Here is a 27,029-nt window from a genome sequence, read left to right as displayed (position 1 = left end):
TGATATCACCAGAGTATGTATAATCTTTGTTGTCAACCACAGAATTCTAATTCTATCAACCTAAAGTATTCTGCATATATAAGTATCATTTTAAATAGCTATGATTTCAAAATAGGATTAGAACTATAAGCCAAGTCTAGAACACAGAGGATTTTGTGAATTTCACTTAGATTTACAAATAAATAGAGCAGCATGTAGGTCCTTCAAAATTATTATAGGTTATATTTTGAGATATAAGTGTGAAAAGGGCAAAAAGTGATACTGAAATAACCCAGTGGTTTTCATGCTATCCTGGGGCATGAGAGTACTTTTTTATATAGTATTCACGCTGGCAGAAAAAATCTCCACTTTTTAAAATGCAATTGCACATTGACCCTTCCTCCCATTCCTCGTGTGTCCAAGTTTCAAAACAGGGCACGTTTTCACTTCTTCAGCTTCCAGGGATGTTATTAATGCCTGTCATTTCAGAGCCTCCGTAACAATATTCGACAACTTCACAGCACATGTCGAAATTTTACCACATAATAATCAATATGAACTACTGTGATAGCCAAAGTAGCTGATCTGATATTCCCTACCACCCTGATCTGATTACCCCAATATCAGCTTAGGTCGCCTAATGGATCTAACTTCTTTAAAAATGTTCCAGAAGTTGATGGCTTTGACTGGCTTGAAAGTAACAAGATCCAGATGTCGCCTGTCTACATAACACTAAACTACATAGGACCCCAAAACAGCTCTCCTCTCTTCCCTCACCACTCCACTTTCTCCTTTACCCCAATCTCACACACACACACACACACACACACACACACACTTTCCACCAGGGTGGCTCATGGAGCATCCTGTATCTTTCATATAATGCGCATGACATTATTTCCTGCTACTAATAGGTTAAAAGAAATCCCAAGCAGAAAAGCAACTCTTCCATTCATTTCGATCTAAACTTTTTCTTTTCTGAATACACTTCCTAGTAGAAAACAAGGACCCAAAAGAAGAGTGTGAATTTTGAAACATTTGGAAAAATTTAGCCAAATGAGTAAAAGGGATGGAATGTCCGATATTTTTCATGCAAACCCCTTGAGTTTGTTGTTTTTGTTTCTTCGGGGAATGAGAAATGACTACAAATTCCCCCTCCCCCTTTTTTCTTTTAACTTGTCTTTTTGCTTGGCCATTTCCTCAAGAAAGGCAGGCAGCATTCTCCTCCCAATCCCCAAAGAGTTAAAACTCAAGGCACTGGGCTGGTCTCTTTAAGCAGCAGCAGCAGCACAAACTAAATGCTCACAAAGGCAAAAAGCAACGTGAGTCGACCTTGGAGGGGCAGGGCGAATCCTAGAGCGATGCAAAAAGAGAGGCAAAAAGGCAACAATCTTTAATATAATATGGAAAGTCTGCTGCCTGGTCTGGTTCACAAATAGGCATTGTTTGATGAGACAGAATAAATGAGCGATAACTACAGCACGAATTACCAAAGCCTAATCGCATCAAGGAGTCCTGGTGACAGCACAGATCACTCAGGCACGCCTTGTTCACTCTTGGCATATTTATCTATGAAGAAGATTTGGAGTCTGGCGAATGCGATACAAAATAATATCATCGCTAAAGAAATAGAATCCATGCATTCTAGGTGGGCACGCAACCAACTCCCCCACCCCCATCATCAAGTCCAATCTATTTGACAAATTGGAGCAGGGATATCACACCTGAGAGTCCTTCATGTGTGAACTGCAGGAGAAAGTTCATGGTTGGCACTGCCCACTGCTTAGTTACGTGGGCTTCCCACTGGCCCCCTAATGATCATTTGAGCACACACATAAAGCCTGAAGTATTTAACCAATTCACATCCAATTACCATCAGTTACATTTCATCCTGTCCCAAGCCCCAGGCCTTCTGATGGCAGCTAACACAGACAAACGGAGCTTCTAAAAGTCAAGAACATCTCTGGCAAAGCTCCACAATTTAGTCTGTAGGATCCTGATCACCCCCCATAGGAAACAAAACGTGTAAGGCAAATAAAAAAAAAATACACCCAAACAAACTCCGAGAGACTTTAGTTCACTGCCATCTACCTCCCACACCCTTCTTTTATTCTACATTCAGCGATTAAAAGTTTGAGTTACCCCCACCCTGGCGTGTCCTATCCAGTGGGGAAAAAACCCTCTCAGAGTCACAAACAAAGAACAGCTCACCAGAAAAGCCCCTGAAATTGTATTCTCCTGCCTGATAATCACCGTTAGGATCTCCTTTCTAACAAGCCTGCCCATCTGCAAAGGACTTTACAGAGATACCAGGAACGTTTGTGCTGCCAAATAACAACAAAAGAACTCCCGTGAAACTATTCTCTCTCCTTAAAGAGAAAGCCAGGATTCCAGGCTTGCTCTCTTCCTATAGTCTCCGCTGCCTGATTAACTCCGTGGGGTATGTTACTAATTTCAAAGAAGCAGGAAGAGGTGATGGGAGGGAGGGTAGGTAAATAATAATTCACATGCCTGCCTGGTTCCTATCCAAGTGCAGAAGGATAGCACACTGATTGCCAGACTATGGGTCAGAGCCATACCTTGGTTTGGAGATAATGAGGATAGTAGTAAGTGTACTGGGGGTACATTTGTGGCTGATCCAGGCGTTTGCCCATGTAGCTGGAATCTTTATCTCCGAGGCAGGGAACTGGATGACAGGGTATAGTGCCCCAGGCCGAGCTTCCTCTTAAACCACTATTCCTGACAGTCCCGATGACTGATGAGGCTTCGGAGATTCCTCGTCTTCCACCACTCGCTAGTTCCAACACAGCAAGAATATAAAAAAGAAACACACCAAAGGGAAGGAAGAAAAAAAAAAAAAAAAAGGAGATGGGGATCGGTGGGAAAAATCAAACCCCACACACAGCTTCCCCAGATCTTGTCTGCCTTCTCCCAGCTGCCGGGGTCCACTTGGGATGAGGCAGTTTGTTCTCTACCAGGCTGTCTGTATTGATGTCAATTGCCAGCGTTTGTAAAAGGGGGAAAGAAAAAAAAAAAAAATCAAAGTCCTTTCAGCATAACTCCGAATCCTTGCAGATCAGCTTCCTGTCTCCTGTTTGTCTCTTTCCCCACCTTAAAGCAAAAGCAAATCAAGAGAAAGAAAGAAAGAAAAAGAAAGAAGAAAAAGAAAACAGGGAGGGAACAGAAAGAAAAAGAAAGGGGAAAAGAAAAAAGGAAAAAAAAAAAAAAAAAAAACCCTTGCACAGCTTAGTTGCTGCTGTCTCCCTCCCAGAGTGACATGGTGATCCAGGCTTGTCCTGTCCTTTCATTCACTTCCCCTCCTTCCAGCCGGTGGGTGGAACCGAGAGAGCCTCTCCAGGGAGCGGCGTATGCAGTCCAGAAGGCTGCAGTATTTCCTCCAAGAAAAAAAAAAAAAAAGGCTGCTTCAACCCCTGCTGCAAGCAAAGTTCCGATTCCCTCTGCTGGCTATCTCGAATAGCAAAGCGATTTGTGCAGCGAAGCTGCTGCAGCTGGAACTGAACCGGGGGACTCAGATGCGGGCGGTGGATTGTCTCCTATCCTTCCCTCCATCGACTCCACAGAAGAGCTGCCTTCTCTCCTTTTCGTGCCAAGTTTAAAGGTAAGCCACCCCGCTGAACAAAAACAGTGCGGACCTCGGGAGGGAGGCGAGGACAAGGGAGGAAGGAGGGAGAAAGGGGAAGAAAAAAAAAAAAAATCCAGGAAGAGGGACTAACCTAGCTGGTTAAAATGCAAAAAAGTGTGTCTCCGGATGCTTTCAAAACCCGTGAACACCCTGAAGCCAGATGAATCTAACATTTTAGAAACTAACATTTTAGAAACTAACATTTTACTTCTTGGAGGACATGGAGGATGCCAAGTGTGGAGGAAATTTGGAGTCTACACCAGGACTCTACTGTTAATAAGCCACGCATCACACATCACAGTGACCAACTTACAGCAGAAATAGTCATTCTTAGCATCACATCCCATTTGGAAATATCAAAAGAGACGTTCCGTCGAGTTTATGAACTTCTTTTATAAATAAACACACCGGTCCTCTCATTGTCTATCTCGTTATGACGATTTTGATCATGGATGTTCTAATTGCTGTACTGATATCACACACAGAAAAAGAACGAAAATCATAATTACTTGGCAGAGTTTTCCCCCACCAATAGTAAGTAATATTCTGACATGTCGATCAGCTGCTGCATTATAATACAAATTGTTTCTGAGAAAATATATTTCCTTAAAGGGTCTCTTTTCAAGTCTGGCGAGGCTAATTTTAGCCTCGCCAGCTGTGTTTGCTGTGAGTGCTCACGCATGCCCAAAGCGCCGGGCAGGCCAATACTGAGCCGCTCTCTACTTTTTCAAGTCGGCTCTGGACTCCCCAGCCCTGCGTCGCCTTTTCAGAGAGAAAGTTCCTGGTTACAAATCCAGCTTGCTGGTCAAGACCAGAGACCTCGGGGCCAATGCACAATATTGTGTTCATCCATGTTCAAGGCCCGCCATCCCTGAGGCCATCAGCTTCCGCTCAGGGCTCTGGTTTCTGGAAGCGGTGTGACTTCGTGCATGTTCCTTGGAGAAAGATAAGGGAGGCGAGTAAATCGTTTTGTTTGACTTTGGACAAGAACAACAATCAGCAGGAAGGAAGGAAGGAAGGAGAGAGGGTGGGAGAGAAGGGGGTAGGAGCCCTGAGAGGCCTGTCATGAAGGAAATGAAACCAGCTCGGCGGATGTTTAAATGTGTCATTCTGGGCCTCAGTTGTCCCATCTGGGAAATGGAAATATCGCCACCTCACCTGGCTGAAGGTGGTACAGAGAATCAGATACTGAGTAAAAAAAAAATCCCATTGATTTAAAAATTCATCTCCTCGCTTGGGCAATAGAGTCCTGACTCCAGCTTCCTTCTCCAGGTAAATTCTTCCCCTCACCTTCTATACCCGAGTCCCGCTCAACGGTTTTTAGAACCGGAAGGTGTTCTCTCAGGCCTCCTGTTCTCCCAAACCCACTTCCAAGGCCCTTGCCCCTCAGCCCACCCTTTAGCTCTCAGCATAGATAACAGCCCCCCACAGTAGCTTTCACTGAATCCTTGCTTCCCCACTGCCCCTTGTATTTGGCCTAATATTGTGCTTACCCCGTGTAACTGCCTGTTAATTGCATGTTGCTTTTGAGGTGTTCTGAAAGCATCACGAAAACCAGGGAAGCAGGAGTTCCCATCACTCTGGTTCACTTTCATATTTCCAAAACTAGTGTGGTGTCTGGCATAAAACGGACACTCCGTAAATGGTTGCTGAATGAGACACTTAAACATGACCATTCTAACACCACTCATATCCTTATTCCAGTCCATTTCAGCCCATTTCTGGGTGCAGGGGATGTGGTGATACACTGATCAGGACAAGCCCTTTCCCTCATAGACTGTGTATTCTAGGGGGTGAGATAAAGAGATAAGCAAGGTAAGTAGGCACTATAAGATCAGGTGACATTTAGTGCTGCTACAACATATACAGCTGAGTAAGAGTCCCAGGGATTCCTCCTTTAATAGGGTAGTCGGAAATGCTCTCCAAGGAGGAGCTCTGGGGTTAAAGGAAAGGCATAAAGCATGCCCTGGTGTTAGATTGTAAGAATAAAGCCTTGGCTCCCACCTGTACTGCCTTCGTTCCAGGCCTGCCTCTGATGTATCACTGTGCCCCCATTTATTCCCATCCATCCAATGGCACTGCCCACATCCTACAGTTACCATCAGAATTCACCAAGTAAACATGTGAAGTATTTGTAATACTGCGGAACATATTGGATCTGCTAAAAAAAAAAAAAAAAGTCAGCTTGCGTCTGGGGGAAGAGCATTCCGGGCAGAGGGAACAGCAGTACAGAAAACCTGGCAACAAGAGCGTGTCTCTGGAATGTGTGAGAAATGGTGCAGGCGCTGGAATGGAACAAGTGAAGAGTAAAGACTATAAAAATAATTCTGGAGAGGAACCGTGGAGCCAGGCTGTAAAAGCCTTGGTGAGAACTTGGTATGGACAGCTCAATTCCTGACAGTTGATAGTCTGCAGCCAGGACTCTATCCACGTGTTCTGGCTTTAGATCTAGACATCTTCAACTACAGAATGCTGTCCTCCTAAAAGACCTACTGAGGCTCCTCCAAATGCGAAGACCCATATGACCAGGATCCTAGGACTGCCTCTGCCAATTTCACCGCCATGGGCAAATGATATCAGTATTCTTTTATTAATAAGTGATCTAGGTACTCCTTGAGGGGAAAAGAATACTGTCTTATCCTATCTAATAAAAGAATGATACGCAAATTAGCCATCACTCCACTACACCCACAAGACATGCCCACCAGCCAATCAGGAGCAAGTATGCAAATTAACCCAACCAAAATGGCTGCGACCATGGAGAGAGCAGGAGGCTTGAGTTGCCCCTGGCGATGGAGGAAGCCAAGACTTCCGCACACCCTGGCAGGCACAGGCCTCCACTCAAGGCTACGAAGTTTCAATTATAGAAGATAAATAAATCCCAGATACCAGGGCCTCTGCTTGGGTTGCCGGGGGGCGTGGCCGGCCTGTAAACCACCATAGGCCCCTCGCCCAGGCCACCCCACACCCCAAGGGAACCCCCACCCTGATCCGGGACACCCTTCAGGGCAAACCATCTGGCCCCCACACGTGCACCAGGCCTCTACCCTATCTAATAAAAGAGTAATATGCAAATTGACCATCACTCCAACACACAAGATGGCTGCCACAAGATGGCCAGCAGGGGAGGGCAGTAGGAGGGACCAGGCCTGCAAGGGAGGGCAGTTGTGGACAATCAGGCCAGCAGGGGAGGGCAGTTGGGAGGAACCAGGCCTACAAGGGAGGGCAGTTGGGGGCAATCAGGCCTGCAGGGGAGGGCAGTTGGGAGGAACCAGGCCTACAAGGGAGGGCAGCTGGGGGCAATCAGGCCTGCAGGAGAGAGCAGTTGGGGGGGACCATGCCTGCAGGGGAGGGCAGTTAGGGGTGACCAGGCCTGCGGGGGGGGGGGGGCAGTTAGGGGCAAACAGGCTGGCAGGGAAGCAGTTAGGCATCAATCAGGCTGGCAGGGGAGTGGTTAGGGGGTGATCAGGCTGGCAGGCAGAAGCGGTTAGGGGCAATCAGGAAGGCAGGCAGGCGAGCAGGATCTGAAAGCATCACGAAAACCAGGGAAGTAGGAGTTTCCATCACTCTGGTTCACTTTCCATCACTCTGGTTCACTGCCCGTTTAGTCGGACATCCCTTGAGGGGTCCCAGATTGGAGAGGGTGCAGGCTGGGCTGAGGGACACACACCCCCGTGCACGAATTTTGTGCACTGGGCCTGTAGTTTGCAAATAAAAGGTAAAATAACTCCTCAGCCCAAGCTACAGCCCAGTTATGTGCATTGATGGTATCAGCAATTTCTACCCAAATTGCCACAAAAGGCAATTCTGGTCTTTTAGATTATTGTTATATTCTTTGCATCAATTGTCATTAGCCAAAACAATTCATTGAACATTTAAAGCTTGTCTTAAATAATAGAAAGGTGGTTTACCATTTGTGAGAATTGTAAAACCCATGTGTTTGTTGTTTTTTTTAACTTTCCCCCTCAGAGATTCCAGTAGCCTTGCCAGTTTGGGAGGAAAGATACTCATGTCAGAAATAGTTTTCAGCCCTAGCTGGTTTGGCTCAGTGGATGGAGCATTGGCCTGCAGATTGAAGGGTCCTGGGTTCAATTCCAGCCCAGGGCACATGCCTGGGTTGCAGGCTTGATCCCCAGTGTGGGGTGTGCAGGAGGCAGCCAATCAATGATTCTCTCTCATCATTGATGTTTCTATCTATCTCTCCCTCTCCCTTCCTCTCTGAAATCAATAAAAAAATACTAGTATATAATAAAAATTTAAAAAAAAGAAATAGTTTTCATATCATGTCTGCTCTGTTGGAACAGTACTGCTTTCCATTTAAATGATCAAGGTAAGGTAAGAGATAACTCGTTTCAGACACTCTCTAAATCAGAAGTCAGCTGTGTCCCATTTGCCAACTAACCACCAAATTTTGTACAAATTCAAGAGCAGCAAACTGCAGCGAAGGGCATGGACTCTTACAGAGACCATGTGACTCACAGCACAGAATGGAGAGGTCCTTTTTTTAGACAAGTTCTTGGCAAACAGGAATGAGGCGATGCCTCAGACACACCATCAGAGTGGAGAAGTGATGGTACTGAAATGAGGGTCAATAGGGTAGAGATGGAGACTCTCTTCTCATTTGTCCTTGACCTATCCACCTAAAGAAAAACTGAGTCCTCTCTTGGGAGGTTTATTTTTTAAATTCCAAAGACTTAGTCAAAAGCAAAGGAAAAGAACAGTGGAGATAGAAAAAAAGAACATAACTGTACTGTCTTTGAAAGCACGTATATTATTTTATCTTTAAGAAGACATTTATGCCTGGCCAGCATGGTTCAGTGATTGAGCATCCACCTGTGAACCAGGAGGTCATAGTTCATATTCCTGGTCAGGGCACATGCTGGGGTTGCAGGCTCGATCCCCAGTAGGGGGCGTGCAGGAGGCAGCTGATCAATGATTCTCTTTCATCATTGATGTTTCTATCTCTCCCTTTCTCTTCCTCTCTGAAATCAATAAAAATATATTTGAAAAAAAGAAGACATTCATGACCTTGAATAATTTTTTTATTTGGCATTTTCTACTTTCTATATTTAAATCTGTGGATTCCTTTTCATTACAGTAATTTCCAAAGGAGTAGTAAACATAAGAGTTGATTATAAAAAAAAAAAAGACAAGATGGTAGATTGCAAATTCCAACATTAAATAATGTTATAACTTTGTTTTCTCCAATGGCTTAAGAAAATACTCAAGACAAATTAGGAAAAAGAGACTAAGTGATTCAACTATGTGTGGTTAAACTTTAAATTATAATTTAATAGAAAAAATATTAATGTAAGTAAAACCAATAAATATTGGCCTTGGAAGAAAATTTCAAGCCTCAGGATAAAATTGTATTGGACTAGAGCATTAATCAAGTATAAAGTCAATAAATAATAAAGATATATACTTTTTTTATTGTTGTTGTTGTTAATCCTCACCCAAAGATATTTTTCCATTGATTTTTAGAGAGAGTGGGAGGGAGGGGGAGAGACAGAGTAAGAAAAACATCGATGTGAGAGAGACACATCAAGTGGTTGCCACCTACAAGTGTCTGACCAGGGCCAGGGATTGAGCCTGCAACTGAGGTACATGCATTTAACCAGAATCGAACCCAGGACCCTTCAGTCCAAGGGCTAACACTCTATCCATTGAGCCAGACTGGCTTGGGCATAATATATTTTTTAATTTGCACCCAATTATATGTTTTTATTGATTTTTTAGAGATACGAAGAGAGGGAGAGACAGGGAAAGAGAGAGAGAGAAACCTATCGATATGAAAGAGAAACATCAACCAGTTGCCTCCTATACACACCACAATCTGGGATGGAACCGGAAACATAGGTATGTGCCCTGACCGAAAATTGAAGCTGAAACCTTTTGATGCAAGGGATGATACTCCAACCAACTGAGCCATCCAGCCAGGGCAAAGCAAGAATAATTTAAAGCAATAATCATTATTAATTGCAACAAAGTTTTATTGAGCACCTACTATGTGCCTAAATACTCAAGGATACCTATATAGATATGTTTACCCTGTCCTCAAGTAGACTTAGTAACTCCATATCTATCAAACATCAACCATTCATAAATGACCTTAATGTGTTTTCTCATATCTGGGTACCTATTTATAGCAAGCATTATTAAAAACTTTCTTTAAGTTGACTCCATGTTTTTTTTTGAAATGCATACTTTATTATAATTCTAAGCAATAATGTACATAAAAGCTCAGGTTTATTTTGTTTCTATTATATTTGCAAAATATACATAATAGCCTTTCTTTTTTTTTTTTTATTCCTCACCCAACAATATTTTTCCATAAATTTTTAGAAAGAGTGAAGGATGGGAGGAAGGAGAACGAAGGGAGGTGGAAGGGAGGAGGGAGAGGGAGAGGGAGAGGGAGAGGGAGAGAGAGAGAGAGAGAGAGAGAGAGAGAGAGAGAGAGAGAGAGAGAGAGAGAGAGAGAGAGAGAGGCAGAGGCTGAGAGAGAAACATCAATGTGAGAACGGCACATTGATTGCTTGCCTCCTGCATGTGACCTGATCCGGGATCTAACCAGAGCTGGAATTGAGGCTGTAACGGAGGTACATGCCCTTGACCAGGAATCAAACACACAACCCTTTGGTCTGTGGGCTGAGGCTCTACTCACTGAGCAAAATCAGCTATGGCCCTCTCACTTTCTATACACACTTTTTTTGTAGCACTTAATACTTGGTAGGCACCTCTAGTTCTCCTTCACCACTGGGATTACCAGGACACACTTCTCCACTTCAGTGAACGTAGGCATGAGCACATGATTTACTATAGTCAATGAAATATGAAGCAGAAGTAACATGTGTAAAAGCTTTTAACTGTTGTTATTTAATTCTCCAGCCCACTCGTCTCTGATGAAAGCACCTGCTTATATAGAGGAAACATCTTGGAAGGCTGAGCACAACTTCCTTAAATAGTCACCTGGACCAGCCATTGATGTACTGAGTGAGAAATGAACCTTTATTGTATTATGCTATTGAGATTTGGTCACAACCACAGCATCACCTAGTTGACCCTACCTAATATGATAGTACTTGTAGTTTGAGTCTATAATTGTTGATTTCCTTGTTTGAGTGTCTCCCCACTAATACCTGAGGTCCAAAGGGCAGGGAATTCTATCCTATATAATAAAAGGGTAATATGCAAATTGATCGAACAGCGGAACGACCAGTTGCTATGATGCACACTGACCACCAGGGGGCAGGCGCTCAATGCAGGAGCTGCCCGTTGGTGGTCAGTGCACTCCCACAGGGGGAATGCTGCTCAGCCAGAAGCTGGCTGACAGTTGGCGAGCGCAGCGGTGGTAGCTTAGGCTCTTGGGGAACCTAAGCCATCAGTCAGACATTTCCCAAGGGCTCTTAGACTGCAAAAGGGCACAGGCCAGGCTGAGGGACCCTCCCCCACCTCAAGTGTACTAATGTCGTGCACCAGGCCTCTAGTTAATCTATAATGTCACTGTCCTATCTCCAGCACCTAGAATAGTCCTTGGGATGTAATACACAATTAAAAAAATGCTTGTTAAGTGAATGAATAAATGTTCACCAAAAATCATCTCATTTATCTATCAGTCATTCATGTATGATACTTTCTGAATAATGGAAGGGGAAATGAGACATGTACTCAAAAAGCAAAAACTGTTAAGTTTTCTGGGATACCTGCTACAGTACTGAGTGTCTAAAGGAGGGAAATGTTTTTCTGCACAGACTATTGGGAGTGAGCACTGGGGTGTGGTGTAGACTAATTAAAAAAAAAAAAGGTGAAGGAGGCAAAGAACTAAAACACAGATGGCCTATTACATACTAAACACTATACAAGAAGTTTATAAATGCTTCCTCAGTTAAAACGCACAAACACCTGAAAAGTGGTATGATATTTCAGACTTTACTGTTGAGAAAATTGAGAGGGATGGGGTTTAACTATCCCATTCAAGTTCACACCAAATTATAACATGGTAGAGGGCTATTTGTGACTTATCCTAGCTAATAAAAGCCTAATATGCTAAGTGTCCAGTTGACCAGTTGGCCATTCAACCAATCAAAGCATAATATGCTAATGATATGCTAAGGCCACTCAACTGCTTGTTATGACATGCACTGACCACCAGAGGGCAGACAGTTGACCAGTCAACCAGTTGCTATGATGTGCACTGACCAACAGGGGGCAGACGCTCCAACCAGTAGGTTAGCTTGCTGCTGGGGTCCGGCTGATCAGGACTGAGCAAGATGGGCCAGACATAACCTGGAGCCCTCCCATGTTCCCTCCCCAGCTGGCCAACCTCCCGCACCCCTCCCGGGCCCCAATTGTGCACCAGAGGGGTCCCTCGAGCATGGCCTGTACCCTCTCACAATCCGGAACCCCTCGGGGTATGTCAGAGAGCCGATTTCGGCCCTATCCCATAGGCCAGGCCAAGGGACCCCACTGGTACACAAATTCGTGCACCAGGCCTCTAGTGTCTGTATAAAGCCCAACCCCAGGCTTGTTCTTAAGCATCATTTGATAGAGATTATAAATGCCTTATACCAAAATTGGATGAGATAATCTTTGTGTTTAAAACAGAAAACTTACAGTCTACATAAAAGTCTTAAATAAGTCAGTGTGTCTTCATAGAAACAGATGGTGTTGAACAAACAGACAACTGGGAAGAAAGAGCAGGCACGGCCTTCCATCAAATAGCATACATTCTATTTGTACCACAGGCCTGATGGTGAACTGTATGTGTCAACGTGGCTGGGCTGTGGTGCCCAGTTGTTTAATCAAACACTATCCTAGACATTGTTGTAAGGTATTTTTTTTTAGGTGTCATTAACATTTAAAAATCAGTAGACTTTGAGTAAAGAAGATTGTTCTCTGTAATGTGGGTGGGCCTTTTTTAAACAGTGGGAGGGTTTAAGAACAAAGACTGAGATCTTTCAAGAAGAAAGAAGTGCTGTCACCAGAATGCCTTTGGACTCAGGACTCAATATCAACTCTTTCCTAAGCCTCCAGCCTGCCAACAATAACCGGCATTTTTGGATTTGATAGCCCAACAATCACATGTGCCAATTCCTTAAATAAATCTCTCTGTGTACACACACACACACACACACACACACACACACACACACACACACACCGTACTCATTGCAGTTCCCTGGAGAACTCTAACACATCAGGTTAATAAAATAAAGGGAATATGGTAGCAATGAAGTTCAGTGAAATGGGAACTCATACATTCCTAATACATGTCTATAATGCTTTTTAATACAGCTTAACAAAATATATCGCCTTAAAAGTCTTTGTCCTTGTAACCCAGTAATATTAGTTCTGTGAATCTAAAACAGATCATCATTAGAAGTTTAAGAATAGGAAATTAGAAAAACCTGAATGTCCAACTCAAGTTCATTAAATAAACTCAGTATAAAATACGATTCAACCATTGAGATGATACTTAGAAACATTTTCACAATTCGGCAAATGCTTAAGTTGAATAGCTAATGGAAAAAATGAGAACGCAACATTATATATGCTCTCAACAATGAAATATAAACACACACAAGAGAATAGAACAATAGTGGGACCTTTTCTCTGTGATGGGGTTATTAGCAATTTTACTTCTCTGTCTTTTTTTTAATGATCACCTGAGGATATTTTTGCCATTGCTTTTTTTTTTTTTTTTTTAGAGAGATAGTGGAAGGAAGGGAGGAAGCAGAGGTGGGAGGGGGAGAGAGAAACATTGATTGGTTGCCTCCTACACATCGATTGGTTGCCTCCTACACATGACCAGAGCTGGGATCAAACCTGCAACCCAGTTACATGCCCTTGACCCAGAATCAAACCAGAGACCCTTAGTTGCATGGGCCGGTGCTCTAGCCACTGAGCCACATTGCCCAGGGCTTACTTCTCTTTTTGATAAATACTGACATTTTCCAATTTGTCCCAAAATGAGTATATATTTTATTATTTTAAATAAATATTATTTCAAAATACATTTTAATAAGTATATTTCTAGGTGTGTTTTTTATTATTAGCTGACAAGAAATGTTTAAACAACCAGAGGTGACAGTATCAAAATAAACTGCAGTGTATTTTAAGTAGCCATTTCCTTCTTACCTGGATCAGACATCAATTTAAGAAAAGTGTAAATCTTTCTTTAAAATCTAGGAGCATTAATTCTACATCAAAAAATGTCAAAACTCTTATGTAAGACCCAAAAACAAACATTCTCATTGAATGAAAGAATAACAGCTATCAGTGACATATCTTTGAAAGGATTAAAAAAAAGCCTGCATAAGTATCCAAGACTTCCGTTTTTGAACATAAACTAATTCTGCTGTTGTGCTTCTGAGTTTCTCATAAAGTTTTGTAAAATAATATAGATGCATCCCTACCAGCTTGTTTACAATATGTTGTAGGAATAGGGACTTTATTTTTGTCTATCTTTATGTCTCCCTGTATATTTCTATGCAAGGAGTTCCACTATTTGTCATCCACTGAGCCAATTTTGTCCCCAATGTAGCTGTTAAATTCGAATGGCCCTTCTCACCAGCTCACCTTCTGCCATGCCTTGTGCCACCATTGAACCAGAGCTTTGGAAAACACTAACTGAAAGTCTCAAAGGAGGAAAAGGTGAGTGGCTGCTCTGTCCCAGGGAAAACATTTTTCTAAAGGAATATTATCACTTTGTATTGACCGTCCAGCTTCCTGCTTCCTGCTGTCAATAGCTAAGCAAGTTGGATCGATAGGACCAGATTTGATCGGCTGAACTGATTCTTTTCCCTAGAAAAATCCAGACATGAACAAGTCCAGTCTGAAAGCTACTACTAAATGGAATTGCCAGATAAAAGATAAGACCTCCGGTGAAATCTGAAGTTCAGACACATTTTCATATAAGTGTGTCCCAAGTATTGCGTATGGCATGACTCAGGAACTATTGGGGCCATAGTGATAGAAAGGATTTATTGCCTGTGTGAGATTCCAATTTAGCTGGGTGTCCTGTGTGTTTATTTCCTAAATCTGGCCAGTCTGGTCCTAATTGATGCACCGAAACACTTCACAGGCCTCGCAGAGGACACGAGAACGGGTAGAATTCAAATGAAATGACAACTAGCCACGCTTAATATTTTTAAACCTCTTTATGTGCAAATCAGGGGAACCCAAAAGTCCCCAAAGGAAGTCTCCCTTCAGAGAGGTCAGCCACAGTCATGTTCTCTATACGAATCCATACAGTGTTCCAGGAGCTGTTTTCATTGTCATTGTAAACTTGTTTTTGTTTGTTTGTTTTTAGCATGAGGGGAAACAAACTGTTTTCCTAAAACTGTAATTCACCACAATAAAGTGCCTGTGAAGAATGACAAATGCCCCATCCCCATCCCTGTGATCAGAAAAGTCCAATTTAGAGAACCAGGCGACTGTGCAAAACATAAGAGGAAGGGAGACCAAGCGCAGGGCTACCCAAAGTGTGTTCCCGGGGCCAGTGCTGCCAGCAGACTCTCACATGCACCAGCACGTGCAGGGATCTAGGTTAAGCGATCAGCAACTTCCCCGTAACTTGTCAGAAGAATGGTATTTCTCTTGTGTCTAAATAATAAAAGTTTGGACTTGTATTTTAAAAAAATCTGTGATTTGGGTATTTTTGTTGTTGTTGTTGTTTTACTTTTGTTTTTATTTTGCATTTCACTTTTCTAGTGATTTCTATTGTGTTTTGCAAAAAAAAAATATTAGGTAGGTTCGGTTGGAAAAGAACAAAAAACAGTCCTTTGTGACAGTTTGAAAAGTCTTGATCCAGAAAATATACAATTATCTCATTTCTTTTCATTTTCATTTACACACTGCTGGTGGTAAGTCACCTTGATGTGTTTTCTGACTGCAGTGTAAAGAAGAATGGAACCAACATGCACTCCAAAGGAAAAACTTCATTCTCTGAAGTTTCCCTTTCTTGTTTTCCTAACTCTTCCTCTTTTCCGTGTGTATTCCTGACCCTCTCTGGGCCACCTTGCTGACCCCTGGGAAGTTATTAATAGCACCAAACCCCAAGCCAGGAGGTGTGGGGGGGAGGGGGACTTCTTGCCTGAGAGAGACTGACCCTGGCAAGATCCACTTCACAGCGGGAGCCTGTTATCTCATGTGCAAATGTGGGTTGCAGTTAGGTCAATTGAAGGTCCATTTCTGACTCCAACACTTTGCAATGCCAGGATGCACTTGTTGAACTAAATGAGACTGTATCTTTTTAAAAATATGTATTTTTTATTGATTTCAGTGAAAAAGAAGAGAGAAATAGAAACATCAATGAGGAGAGAGAATCATTGATTGCCTGCCTCCTGCACACCGCCCACAGGGGATGGAGCCCGCAATCCAGGAAATATGCCCTGACCTGGACTGGAACCATGACCTCCTGGTTTATAGGCCGATGCTCAACCACTGAGCCACACCAGCCGGGTGAGACTCTTATCTTATAAGCTACAGAAAGACTGGGGCTGTACCCCTGCCTGGACAGGGGAGGCTCACTCCAGCAGAACAAGGTTAACATTCTTCAGCCAGGGGCTCTATGGGACTTCCAGCCATTCCCAGCATCTGCGGACTGGGAGGCCCCAACTCCAAAAATAGCCCCACAAATAATAATTTGCCTTCCAGAGATGACATCTCCTTGAATGGCACTAAATCACGGCCATCCAGTGAGCCTGCCGCTTTTGCCGATGCCTCAGAAACAGTTCAATTCCTGGCAGTCTAGCTGCACCATCCCGGGGGCTGTCAGTAAGCCGAATGTTTACGCTCATTATGCAGTCAGGAAACATAATTATGCCTTTTTCTTTAAGGAAGTTTATGACCGAAGGTAATGGGTGGGACATAAATGCCCTGACTGTTTACTGAGACTCATAAATGCTAAGATCACAGACAAATAATTGTCACTTGGAGATTTGTTCTTGCAGTAGAGAATCTTCGTTTTTAGCAATTTAATGACCAAAAGTTTACCCACCTTGAGGATAATTATTTAGGAGGAAATAAAACTTAGTGCTCATTTCATTCCCTGCTCTGCCAGCTTTCACATAAAATGTACAGAGGGCAGCTTGCTATAGAGGGCTAGTAAAAGGAAGAGGCAATGAGGACAGGCCAGACCTCTCAATAATAATGCCAAATTCTTAACGTTAGCAGAGATCCAGATCAACGTTAACTAATATGTTTCTGTTGTCCTCTCTGAGAGAGAAACTGTGTCTTACAAATGATTAATAAAGAAAAAAAGAAGGAGAAATCTGTTCTGGCCACTTAGGAAAAACAAAATGGTCAGAATTTAGCTCAGAATTTAGTGAGTGCAATCAAATGCTCACACTTATTTTTTAATATGTTTTTATTGATTGCAGAGAGGGATGGGAGAGAAAGATAGAAACATCAATGATGAGAGAGAATCATTGATCATCTGCTTCCTGCATGTCCCCTACTGGGGACCGAGCCCATAACCCACGCATGTGTCCTGACCAGCAATCGAACCGTGATCTCATGGTTCATAGGTCGACGCTCAACCACTGAGCCACGCCGGCTGTGCTGCTCACACTTCTCGAGAGTTAAGAACCGTGTCCATGTCTGGCAAGGGTGGGCGGATGGTCAGGCTGAGCTCATGGGGACTTTCTGGGATGGTTTGGCACTACAGAGTGGAGAAACTAGTGTGAAGCCACTGGGACTTCGGGACCCCTGATCTCCTATCGCATCTGCCACAGAGACAGGTAAATTATGTTGGAGGGCAGGGAGGGGGCAGAGAGGTGGTCATTCAGTATGTAGGTGGCCAGCCTGTGGCTTCTTCCCTTCCCCAGTGGACAGCTACATTACATGTGACAGTTAACCGTGGCTCACCCTCTCCGGCCATAGCCAGGCTCTCAGGGTCCCCAGAATGCTGCCTTGGCAAGCAAAGAGCGTTAAAAGTGAACCATCCCAACAAAGGACATGTTTTGTTTTAATGCTGAATAAGACTCCTCACCAGCTCACCTCTTTTCCTTTCTTTCTACACCCAGTGGGAAAGGGAAGTGGGAGCTTTTCAGGATTGGCACCGTGACATTAAACAGCCCCTTGCAGGAGGGCACCCAGAAGCCTTCCTGGTACCTGCTGTGGGGAGTGGCAGGAAGGGACGTCAGTGTATCTCCATGAAGCAGCCGTTGGAAAAGGAGACATCTGGATTGGAGATGCTTCTTGTCATTCCTCCTTTAGGCTGCAAATGCTGAGTTCTCAGTCCATAAAAAGGGGCAAATGCCCAGCCGCAGTGGCTCAGCGGTTGAGCATCAACCTATGAACCAGGAGGTCACCTACCAATGATTCCCATTATTGATGTTTCTATCTCTCCCTCTCCCTTCCGCTCTGAAATCAATATATATATGTGTGTGTGTGTGTGTGTGTGTATATATATATATATATATATATATATATATATATATATACATTTTTTTTTAGAAAAATGGGGCAAATAAATCAATAAAAAATATCTTTTTAGGAAAAGGGGGCAGATACAGAGGGAAGTCAGTCTGTGTGTCAGTCTGCTGGACTCCCGTCAAACTGCAGTCTGGTAAGACATACCTTACTCTTCGTCTCTCTCTGACTAGGGGTGTGGAGAGCTTGTGCCAATGTTGAGGCTCATAGTGGCCTGGAGACTAAGACTCTTCTATTCCCCCTAGGAGAGCGGTGCACAACGACAGGGGACTCCAGCAGGGGATCACTGTGCTCAAATGGACCTGTGGGTTCCACGTGCAATTGTTACACAGTTGCTTATTTATTTCTGCTGCAAACTCTAAAAATTAGTTCAGTTTCTTAGTAAGGAAACACCTGTGTCAAAGCCCCTAGAAGAACCACACAGTTTTGTTCCACAAGCTTGTAATGAAAGGCTTTATCTAATATGACCAGGGTAAGTGTACGGAATTCAGTATGTTTGATTTGGGAAATAACTTTTTGCCAATTCCCAGATAACCAATGGCCCATTATAATATTGTACATTATCCTTGCTAAGAGGAGCTGATGTAGAAATATTTACGCTCCCCATCCATAAACATTTATTTCCTCCCAACACAGGAAAGGACTGAGCTTCTCAAGGCTTTAATGTGATTTATTCTCCACTGAAGGGATGTGATTTTTATATCAGGTATGGCTTTCCTTTAGTATTTTTTTTGAAGTGCCTGCCTTTGAAATGACTCCTACAATGAAGATCCTGACCACTTGCCCTTGTTAAATATCTGGTGATCCTTTTCCCCGGCAGATGGGAAGGGCCTCCTGATATGCCCCTGGCCTAATTTCAGTTTGGGTAATTGCATCCTATCGACTTGAAATGTCCCCATCAGTTTCATCAGACTGGGATCCGAGGCCTCATTCTCAGTCCTGCCTGCCTGGTGTGCCGTTGGAGGCTGGGAACAGCTGGTGCATTCCAGCCCAGAAGTGGATGCATTTCAGTGGCAGGTGCAAAGGTTTTCTTTGGCCGAATACAAATTCTAAGCTAGGAATAAGCTTCATGGATGCTTTTTTATTTTTTCAATAAACAGAAGTAACTACCAGGAAACCAAAAATATAAAAGTATCCAGAGCATAAATGTGAATTGAGAGGAAAATAAATACACATGCACTAAATCAGTTCTTTGTATGTTCATTTTACACTCTGAATCTTATCAAGCATCTAGATTTGAATGTTGACACTAAGGATAAATAATTCACATAAAGCAGACAACCCTTACCCTTCAGAGAGAAATGATTTTATACGTGTATACACACATGCATGAATGCATGCGTATATGTGCATGTGTCTATGCATGTGTGTGCATGTATGTGTGTATCTTTGTATGTATCCCAACTGTTACCTCTCTCTAGAGAGTCTTTCTCAGTCTGGTATAAAAGCAATTTTCCCCATGAAGCCGCATAGTAGGTATCTTACCTATACATCATTTGAGTGAGTAACACTTTTTAAAAAATATATTTTTATTGATTTCAGAGAGGGAGAGATAGAAACATTAATAATGAGAGAGAATCATTGATCGGCAGCCTCCTGCATGCCCCCCACTGGGGATCCAGCCCATAACCTGGGACTGTGCCCTGACCTGGAATTGAACCCTGACCTCCTGGTTCATAGGTCAATGTTCAACCACTGAGCCACACCAGCCGGGTGAGTGAATAACACTTTCAATTATAATGAGCTTATTTACCTGCACCAAATTGTACTCTTAAAACGTATCCTGCCCCAACCGGTTTGGCTCAGTGAATAGAGCACCGGCCTGCGGACTGAAGGGTCCCAGGTTCAATACCGGTCAAGGGCATGTACCTTGGTTGCGGGCACACACACTCCCAGTAGGGGGAGTGCAGGAGGCAGCTGATGGATGTTTCTCTCTCATGGATGTTTCTAACTCTCTATTCCTCTCCCTTCCTCTCTGTAAAAAATCAATAAAAATATATTTAAAAAAAATAAAATAAAATACATAGGCCAAACCTAATTAGTTTTAAGATCTCACACCCCTCCCCCCACCAAATGCTATTTCTAAGGGCTGCAAGTTAAGGTATATTTTTCTTGGATACATACATCTGGAAAAAATCCCCAAAACTTCGGTGGTCATGCCCCATTCCCCTTGGCCACCTCAACTCTAGGGAACAGTTTCATGCAAGCACAGGCTCACCGTGCATAGAGCGCCCCTCCTCAAACAAAGGCTCCAGTACCATCAGCCACAGGTGCTTCAAGAGCTGCTGGCCCTCTGTCAGTGAAGACTAGAGGTGCATAGTGATTGCACCAAGGCAACACTAAACCAGCAGAGAACAGAAGCTGGTAGATAAATGCTGCCACCTCCCAGCCTCCCCCAGGCAGACAGCTCTGGAATTCCTGCACCTTCTCTGAATGTCTCAGTGACACTGAACCCCACTGACCAAGTTCAGCTTTTTCATTTTTTCTACTAGCTTTTTATCAGTGACCTTGATGAACACATCATTATATTGGACTTTCCTAACTTCCACTCTCCCCACTCGCTCACTCTTGCTTCAGGAATCACAGCTCAAACACACTATCTACAACCAAGCTTTTGCCTCAGTCTCTGAATTTGGGGAGAATCCAAATTCTGACAACTTGGGGAATCACTACACTGACAATTACACTAGAAGCCTATCCACAGAGAAACGAAGCTGCTTGTCCACCATTCATTTTCCTTCCCTATCATAGGACAGATACAGCAATATATCCAGAGTGATTACATACCATGTCACCAGTAGGAGGAAGAGCTAAGCCTGTGCCTTGATGTGTATTCTGAATTATTATTTTAGCTCTAACTATTCTATCTTACCAGTGACTCTGGAGTCATTCCCAGAGTCTCATGACTAATGGAAAAGTCCAGATTCTGCCTTATTTTAGCCTCCGCGGGTCACTATAAATTAGCTTAAAGTTCCCAGGCCTCTGTACGACTCAGGCTGACTTGAATCCTAATTTGTACCATGCAGCAATCTTGGCGATGCCATCTGCATGCTTAAGTCTCATGCTGCCTTGGCCCTTGAGGTGTAAAAACATGTTTATGCAGTAGGGCCTGTCACTGCCATCCTTGCTTTGTGTAGATCACCAAAGGGTAGTGCCCTACTTAAGAGCAGGGCTTGGTGAATATCAGTTCATGAAATCAAGTTCGTGTAATCAAGGCCAAGATACCACAGAAGAAGGTCAGGCCACCCTGAGTTGACAGTCTCCTACTCATTGCGGGGATATCCTATTGGCCACATGAGATAGAGAAATGTACTGAACAAGTGGACGGCAAAGGGATTCTCCCTCGTCCTTTAAGGCACTGGTGTTTAGACCTGTAACTTCTATAAGGTGTTCAAACAGGCCAGAGCCTGACAGAGCAGCTGGATTGAGGAGCCCAGTCAGTTTATGGCAAGAACAGCAACCTTTTAAAAATTGCATTAAAGAAGATCCATGAGGTACCTGAATCATCCTTCTTGAATTTTGGTAAAATTAATAATTTTATATGACTATAAAAACCCTATTTTTTCACTGTGAAATATTGAAATGTACAATTGCATAAAAACAAAAATTCTCATAGCTGATCCCATCTGATCACATCACCCAGAGTTAAAATAATCTATTCACTTCTTTTATTCGTACGAATATTTATATCTCTGTCTCTGACTCTCTGTCCATGTATTTAAGATCTGAATGAAATTTTTACTTATATTGTTGTGTACTTGTACTTTCTTCTGACAACCTATTGTGATCATTTTCTTTGAAAATGCCTTTGAATGGGAACATACTATATAATGGTAATAATTTACAATCCTCTATTGATATTCTATGTATAGTTGTTTCTTAGGTTTGTTATTACAAATGTGACTATAACTTACATATATACCTAAACACACACACACATATATATTGTGAGTTTGGGTGTGGATTCCGAAACTTCTTTCTGCAGCAAGAGGCAAACACCCAACTGCAGATTATGCTGGAGACAATCACTTCATCATGGCCAGCCATCTTCAGTGTGTTGATATCTGTCTTCATGGCCACAAGATGCTAGCTATCCCTACTCACCAACATCTGGAGATAGCTACCTTTTCCTCCTGTACTGTGGAAAAATGTAAGAAACTTTAACTGGAATCTTCTGCCCCTATTAGTCTTCCGCTCAAGTTTTATTGGACAGAATTGATCACATGAAATTTTCTAAGTCATTCACTGATGAAAGAAATGGAATTACCATGATTGGCTTAGACTCCTCAATACAGACAATCCTTCTGAGCCTGGGGAAAGGTCATTTTCTCAGAGCAAATGGCTGCACAGGCCAAAGAATGAGGCATGTTCTATAGACCAAAATCAGAGCCCTCCAGAAAAGCAGGGGGAATTGAAGGGGAAGTAATTGGTGCAGACACAACACAATGGCCACCAATATAAAATACACTTGCTTTGTTACCCTCTCACCTACATTATCATATTCTTTTCTCTAATAACATTATACTTTCCTCCTTACTTGACCACCGGACATTATTTCATCAAATTTTCACTGGTTATCCATGAATCTCCACGAAGAAAACTAAAAAGTAACAGCACCATGATAATGAGTTTACGATCTTGCCTCTCCTTGGGGACATCTCTGTTCTAAAATAGAGTTCTGGAAGATAAAAACATTTTGAAGATGTACAGAAACAAAGCAATAATGGTGGTATGGATTCAAGACCAATGGGGTTCTACCACCTCCTCACCTCACCTCCTCCCATGCTCCTCCGCTCATTCTGTCACAGCCACACCGGCCTCCTTGTCACGCCTACAGCTGGCCAGCACTTTCACCTCAGAGCCTTTTTCCTTTACTTTCCTCTGCCTGAAACAGCTGGAAGCTGTTCAGATAACCACCTGACTTAGCTTCTCACTTTCTATGGGAGTCTGCACATAGGCTGCCTTATTAAAGAGTTTTTCCCTGATCATTTTATTAACATAGCATCTTCAGTTCATCCTTCATCCTATTACCTCACATTATGCATCTTTCTGGCACTTATAACCACCTGATATGATATATATGTGTTTATTGTCTTCCTCCTAAGCAGATAGTAAATTCTATGAAACTAGTGTTTATGTTTTATTCACTGTTGGTTCCTTTGAGCCTAGAACAAGGGCCTTGCACATCATAGGAATCCCATAAATATGTGTGCAACGGATTGATGGTTGAATGGATATTTTGGCAATGGAAAACTTAGATGGTCCTTTTCCTCTTGCTTAACCTGGATCACAGCAGAAGTTAAGTGGGACCTAATCTTGTGCTGATATCTTTATGATACCAAGCGGTACCCAGAGTGAGTACAAGCCAATATTTCCCTTTTTAAACTTACTTTCCTCTAGGCAAGTCCTGTTCCAGGATGAGTTGTATATATTGAAATCTAAACAGTATTTGTCTAACACCAAATAGGAGACGAGTTCCAACTTAGAGTAGTGAGACCCATCTTTAACTTGCAATACTGCCTAACTAATAAAGTAAGTTTCAAATCTGATTAAAATTTATTTTGTGTGCCATAAATAGTCATAAAGGCTTACCTCAAAGCCAAGAGGAAATAAAGTAATATAATTATTCAACAGGAACTTACTGTATGACCTGGAGTTTTCCCTAGATGTTGTAGTTGAATACACACACACACACACACACACACACACACACACACACATTGTTTCAGAGATTCTCGGGCAAAATGGCGATATGAACATCTGGACATAATCACCAATTTGAAACTATGAAAGAGCCTGTATTAGAAAAGGACACCAGGAATGATACGTATATACCAGAAAATGGGAGTAATTTCTGTGAGTTGTGGAAGAAATATACTAGATTGAAAGGAAGGCAACTAGACCATAGTAGCAGGCAGGTGAGGGAATAGACAGAGATAATGAAAGAGATTCCATCAGAACCTAGTAACACCCACTGTTTTTGTGGGGACAGTAGAGGTAGGTGCATATCTGGATCTCACAGTTATCGCTGGGAAGATTGAAAGACACCATCATGAACAGCCTATCTAGCCTATTTTGGGTGAGCACAGCCCAGAGAATGTAGGAGGAGGTATCAGAAGAACTTTAAGTTAGAACAAGGGTACCCTTGCTTAGCAAAGAACAGAACTCTGACTAGCTAACTCTTGCTTTCGTCACCAAATTCGAAGCATAAACTCTTTGGCAAATCTTCTAAGCAAAGAAGCTCTGAAGTGGCAAGATGAAAGCACAGCAAACCCAAGCATCTTCCTTCTCTTCTGGGGGCAGCCATAACCCAATTTCTAATAGAACCCATCTAATTCTCAGTTCTGTGTATTGGGTAATACAGTCTATTTGTGTGATGTTATATCATGTTTGTTTTAAATAGCATATTCCCAGCTGATATGAAAGGATATAGAATATCTTTATGTCATGACATATGTTATATTAAGTGCAAATGCACGCACTAGTAGGTGCTGTAGGATTACAACATCAAAATATTTGATGCACATAGCACATACAAAAGTATTAGATAGATATACTCCATTATGGTCACAGTAACAAGAGCCTTTGTTATTTTTATTCTTCTTTCTACTTCATATGTTACAGGAAAATAAATTTAAGTGGACTTTATTCCAAATATTTACAGAATCTAAACATTATCCAACACTACTACTACCCCAGTCTGAAACACAATCATTTCCCACCTAGCCTACTGCATTCATCTCCTACTAGGTCTCCTGCCCTCCATTCCTGCATACCCTGTGCCCGATGGTCTATTTTCTACATAGCAGCTAGAGTAAGCTTTAAAAAAAGTGTAAGTCAGATTCCTCTACTCAGAACTCTCCAGTGGCCGCATATCACACTAATTTCATAAGCCTCTTTGTTACTTTTAAGATTTTATCTCTCACTACTGTCCTTATACCTACTCTGGCCCAATCACGCTGGCCTTTTCAGTTGCCAAACATTCTCTTCAGTTTACCCAGACTGCTCCTGCTGCCTAAAGCACCCTACCTTTAAATAGCAGCATTGTCAAGTCTTTAATGTCTCCTTCTTGAGCAACCCAGCCATTGCACCAAAATACACCCCTCTGTCCTCCACTCTCACCAAGATTTTCCAACTCTCCTTCTGAGGGTCACATGGCACCGTTGCAGGGAATGAGATTCTCATAAAATAGAATGCGAATGGTACCCTCTAAAATTGCATGCAATATAAAGACCTCACTTTATATTTCTTCATAGCTCTTATCACCTTCTAACATACTGTATTATTTACATTTTTATTGTCTCTCTCCCCCATGAGACTGTCAGCTCTGTGATTATTCAACAGTAACTTAAGAAGTAAGTTAATGTATGACCTGGAGTTTCCATTTGATGTATTTGAGACAGACAGACAGACACACACACACACACACACACACACACACACACACACGCACACACAAAATGTCTATTTCAATTCCTAGAACAATTCCTGGCACATAGTACATGCTAAAAAATGAAGGAATCACAGGGTGCCAGAAATAAAGGTGATTTTTATTTTCTATAAACGATCTATTGTTCCCCTATTATTTTTACAACCAGAAAAATTAATAAAAATTAAAAAAATGTACAACATTGTTCACTTCATTGCTCTTATTCTTAGCCTAAAAAAATAAATTCCTATGGAACTCAAACTAAAGAACAAGAAGAATGTCTGTTTAAACTCCTGTGAAATCAAACTCCCAATGAAACATATCTAATCTCTTCAGTTATTTCCATGGGTTTGACCCACTCCCACTGATTTTGGTGTAGTTACTGATCAATCATGATGGTGGAAGATGACCCAATTTTATAACATCTGAAGCTATTCAATTTCTCTATGATACAATTCCATCATGGGCCAACTTGAATGGTCCAACAGAGAAATGCTTTCACATTCTCTTAAAAGGTTATCCGTTTGGCTTTCTTTTGAGATATTGCTTCTTAGGAGAAAAAATTGAAGTTTATATCTAAGGACAAAACTATTTGATAAAAACTTTCTTTCCCTGACCAGTCCTCCTTCTCTCACATAGCGTGGGGGTGGAGGGGATTCTGAAGACTTAGACTTTCTGTTCTAAAAATGTTAATGATGTACTTGAACCCACCTTGAAATCTGATTTTAAGTATTTAGGCATCAGCCAATTGAACATTTTGATAATTTCTAAAGTATCTCACAGCTGACTCTCGACAACAGTAGATAAAACCAAGCCAACATACAAAAACAATAAATGGCAATTGTTTTCTTTGCCACTCCTAACTTTATTTAACATTGCAGCAATTTTCTCTGAAATAAACAACTCAAAACTGAGCAAAGACATACCCACCATAGAGGAGAAAATGAATCCGGTCACCAGAGATTTGGGACCCACCTTTAATCCTTTAATAATGGCCCAGAAAATAATTTATCTCTTGCTGTTATTTTGTATCTGGCAATTCAACCAAAGACATCATTTTGGCCTCAGCAGGGGTGGTAATTTTTATGCTAGCCTCTGTGGATAGCTTTGTATAATTTATATAGTTTTTAATTTTGGTAATAGCAACTAGCTGACTAAGGCAATAAGCCCTTTTTAACACAGACTAAATACAGAAATCTCTCATATTTCAATTAACTAGCTGACCCAAATCATAACGAGTATGCCTGCTGCATTTCATTTGGCCATTTCTCAAAGAATTAATTTAAAACATGCCTTATTGTTAATATGTATCATGTTCACACTAATATTGGAGAATTAGAAAAACATCAATCTGTAATCAAATATCCCATTAAAATATCAAAAATCTTGTTTTTATCAAATTAATGGTGTTGTCCTCGGTTTTTTTTTTACCTCTTGAAATGTGACAGGTACCAGGGAAGCAAGCAATGGGGACTGAAGATGGTGTGAAATACAAATCATGCATGAGTGGCCCCATTTATCCAAAAATCTTTTGAAATGATC

The 27,029-nt window shown here is 42.1% G+C and overlaps 1 protein-coding gene and 1 long non-coding RNA gene across 10 annotated transcripts in view; one reads left to right on the top strand and one right to left on the bottom strand.

Annotated features, from left to right (window-relative positions):
* Positions 1–27,029, bottom strand: part of RBMS3 (RNA binding motif single stranded interacting protein 3) — a gene marked incomplete at its 3' end in the record, with an annotated part of 1,264,947 nt that overhangs the window by 646,627 nt on the left and 591,291 nt on the right. For 3 of the 9 annotated variants that reach the window (XM_080673192.1, XM_080673190.1, XM_080673194.1), the window contains exon 1: positions 2,559–3,289. The exons of 3 other annotated variants lie outside the window; for them this stretch is intronic. In XM_080673192.1, coding sequence (XP_080529318.1) covers positions 2,559–2,633 — 75 coding nt within the window. In that variant the 5' untranslated portion in view covers positions 2,634–3,289. Of the gene's footprint in view, positions 1–2,558; positions 3,290–27,029 lie in introns of those variants that run through there. 3 more of the 9 variants (XM_080673191.1, XM_080673195.1, XM_080673193.1) reach the window with 2 other exon arrangements.
* On the top strand, positions 3,374–16,871 carry LOC308250493. The gene is made up of 4 exons (XR_013960847.1): positions 3,374–3,598; positions 10,511–10,615; positions 14,166–14,275; positions 15,906–16,871. It is a non-coding gene; the product is annotated as an uncharacterized lncRNA (long non-coding RNA).

The sequence above is a fragment of the Plecotus auritus genome (assembly GCF_963455305.1).
Source record: "Plecotus auritus genome assembly, chromosome: 6".
NCBI classification, from domain to species: Eukaryota; Metazoa; Chordata; class Mammalia; order Chiroptera; family Vespertilionidae; genus Plecotus; species Plecotus auritus.
The sequence above is the reverse complement of the archived record's forward strand: the minus strand, read 5'-3'. Positions and strand labels throughout refer to the sequence as shown.